General features: G+C 34.1%; 1 protein-coding gene across 1 annotated transcript in view; it reads right to left on the reverse strand.

The window, feature by feature from the left end:
• LOC145991791 (rRNA biogenesis protein RRP5-like) overlaps window positions 1-148 on the reverse strand; it is a 3,465-nt gene extending 3,317 nt beyond the window's left edge. The window contains exon 1 of the mRNA XM_083127842.1: window positions 139-148. Within this exon, the coding sequence (XP_082983968.1) occupies window positions 139-148 (10 nt within the window). The remainder of the gene's footprint in view (window positions 1-138) is intronic.
• Window positions 149-2,672: the final 2,524 nt, after the last annotated feature.

Genomic DNA, 2,672 nt, shown 5'->3' on the forward strand with positions numbered 1-2,672 from the left:
ACTGAAGGCAGTGAGAAACATGATTCACAAACATGGTGTAAATATTGGTCCCCATAAAGTCTCCTGGCAGCATATCATTGATCTGTATGAGGTGAGAAGACAAAAAAGATTAGATCTGAGATTGGCACCCAAGCTCACCCACAAGCATGTTTATCTGCCACCCTTCACCAAGATGTTTGGTGGCATTTGGTGCTCTGTCGGCAGAAGCTATACACACAGCCAATTGTTTTGAAAGACTGGATCAGCTTTTTGATTTAATGAAGAGTTCTTCATTGAATGACAAAAATAAGACAATGAGATCTGCAATAACGGGCATGTCTGAACATACAGATTTTTTGAGAGAATGTCTGGAATGGTTTAAGGAGTGGAGGTTTCCATGCTCACCTCAGCCTCCTTCCCTTAAAAAATGGATGAGCACAATAAGAGCAGTGTTAAATCTATGGATTGACTTGAAGAACTGCTATGAATACACACATCTGTTTACAAGAAGGTTATGTCAAGATTCTCTGGAGAACCTTTTTTCAATAATAATGCAGAAGCATGGATGTAACAACCACCCTACATCGTATTTGTTCCAGTTAGTATTTAAGCAATCACTCACCACCTCACTTCTGAAATTGTCAGATTCAGCAAATTGTGAGAATATTTGGAACATAAGGATTTGCAACAACAAACTAGGTATGAACCTTCCACTAAAGCAAGAGAGCAAAGTAGCTTTGAATTCGAAGGTGACATCGATGATCCACCACTCAGCACACATGAAAACTTTGAGAAACGTGAATTGAATGCTGTGAGGTACGTGGCTGGATACTTTTGCAAAAAATTCCTCAATAGGCATACTTCAGATTCATTTTGGATCTCTTGGCGCAGCTGTGGTGCAGTCACAGTCAAGTTCTGTCGAATCATCAACCGTAGGTATCAATCCTGTTGAACCGTTGTCTTTCATTTTAGCCTTTGTCGAGTATGAGCCACCACAGTGCATGTCTTATGACACTTTTTCCAGATCCTGGAGACATCACTCTGCTTCATATTCACAACATCTTTCCGCTGCATGCCTCTTTCAAGCAATGTGACATTTCACAATCCATCAGTAGATGAAATGGTTGGTTGATCCATTTAACACTTAAAGACATTCATAATGTAACTACCAAGCATTCTATGCTGCCTCAGTTCCAGTTTTCCGCTTTGCCTTACATAGCATTGTACATTATCAGTGGGAATGTGACCATTTTGGACATATAATTGCACACAAATATTCCTTCATTGTGGGGTTTCTTGGGAACTTCACATGAATATGATTGCGTGTCGTCTAGCAGAAATGTGTATGATAAATATCACTTTTTCACAATCTGCACCAATTTTTTTAGTACTGTATTTTTATAATGTTACGTAACATCTTTTGTGTATGTATTATCCATACTCAGCATCTTTTAGAAAATTATAGTACATTTTTATGAACAATCACATTTTATTTGACGATTTATGATTTGTTTTTTTAAATACATAATATGTAAGAAATTTAAATCATGAAATACACAGATGTTATATGGAAGTACTACTTTCATTTAGTGTATTTTGTTCGGAGTTCTAGTTTAGCTTGTTATCTTCATACTTTTGGAATATATTTTAATACTTTTTTTTACATGTAAAAACTTTTTGTAAGAGAAAAAAAATCATTTTGTACTTTTATTTGCCTATTAAGCTCTTTTAATTTAAGCCTGTAGGACATCGAAGAGATGAACATACCTTATGCAAAATATATTAATTACTAGTGATTCAATAAATATATGTATACCTGAATAACAATATGTTTGTTTGTTTTCCCTTACATTTGTTATTAGCAATAGAATATAATGTTTTACTTTTGTACAGAATCATTAATAAATCATAAAGTGTAGTGCATTTACTGTGAAATTGCTATTTTCTTCGGGAATGTTTCTGAGAATTCCACGAGAAATAGAACATGTCACCATACTGAGTACTAAATGGTTTATTTGATGGACTTTCATTAACAGTATTACGGTAGCATTGAATACAGTGGAAATTAATTGATCTAGGATTTTTAAAACTTATTTCAGTCTTTTATTCTACATTCCATGTATATTTAATGTTAACAATATAATTTACATTCAGAATAACAAGTAAGATGTTTGAAATGAATGGATAAATGAACGAGATAAAATTTTAGGGTGCATCGGAATATATGACCATTTTGTACCCTTCAAAGTATAGGAGGAAGAATCCTCTTTATCTCAAACCCTAGCCTTAAAGTTAAGAAAGGGATGTAAAGAGTCCCTTGAAAAAGTTTACAAATGCAAGCTTGTAAAGGGACCATCAGGGGATTTGCGCAGCATGTTACAAAGGTAAGAAGACATTAAAACTTTCACACAGAGAATGGCATATGTCACCTCTTGGTTTCTTTGTCATCGGCTTGAAATTTAGTCATTTCTTGTTTGTCAGTTAACTCTAAAATTCATTCATGCAATATTTATGCTGAATATATGAATTGCATCATGTTCAATACTGCATTAAATATATGCATGTATAAAATACATGGTGAATATATAAATACTTTCATTCAGTGTGTGTACTCTTGATCCTGCATACTCCATGACTATTGGTTTTGATTGATTGATTGATTTAGTTTATTTTACTTCGCGTTTTGTGCCTAT

This window comes from Lepisma saccharinum, chromosome 8 (assembly GCF_977018435.1).
Source record: "Lepisma saccharinum chromosome 8, izLepSacc3.1, whole genome shotgun sequence".
NCBI classification, from domain to species: Eukaryota; Metazoa; Arthropoda; class Insecta; order Zygentoma; family Lepismatidae; genus Lepisma; species Lepisma saccharinum.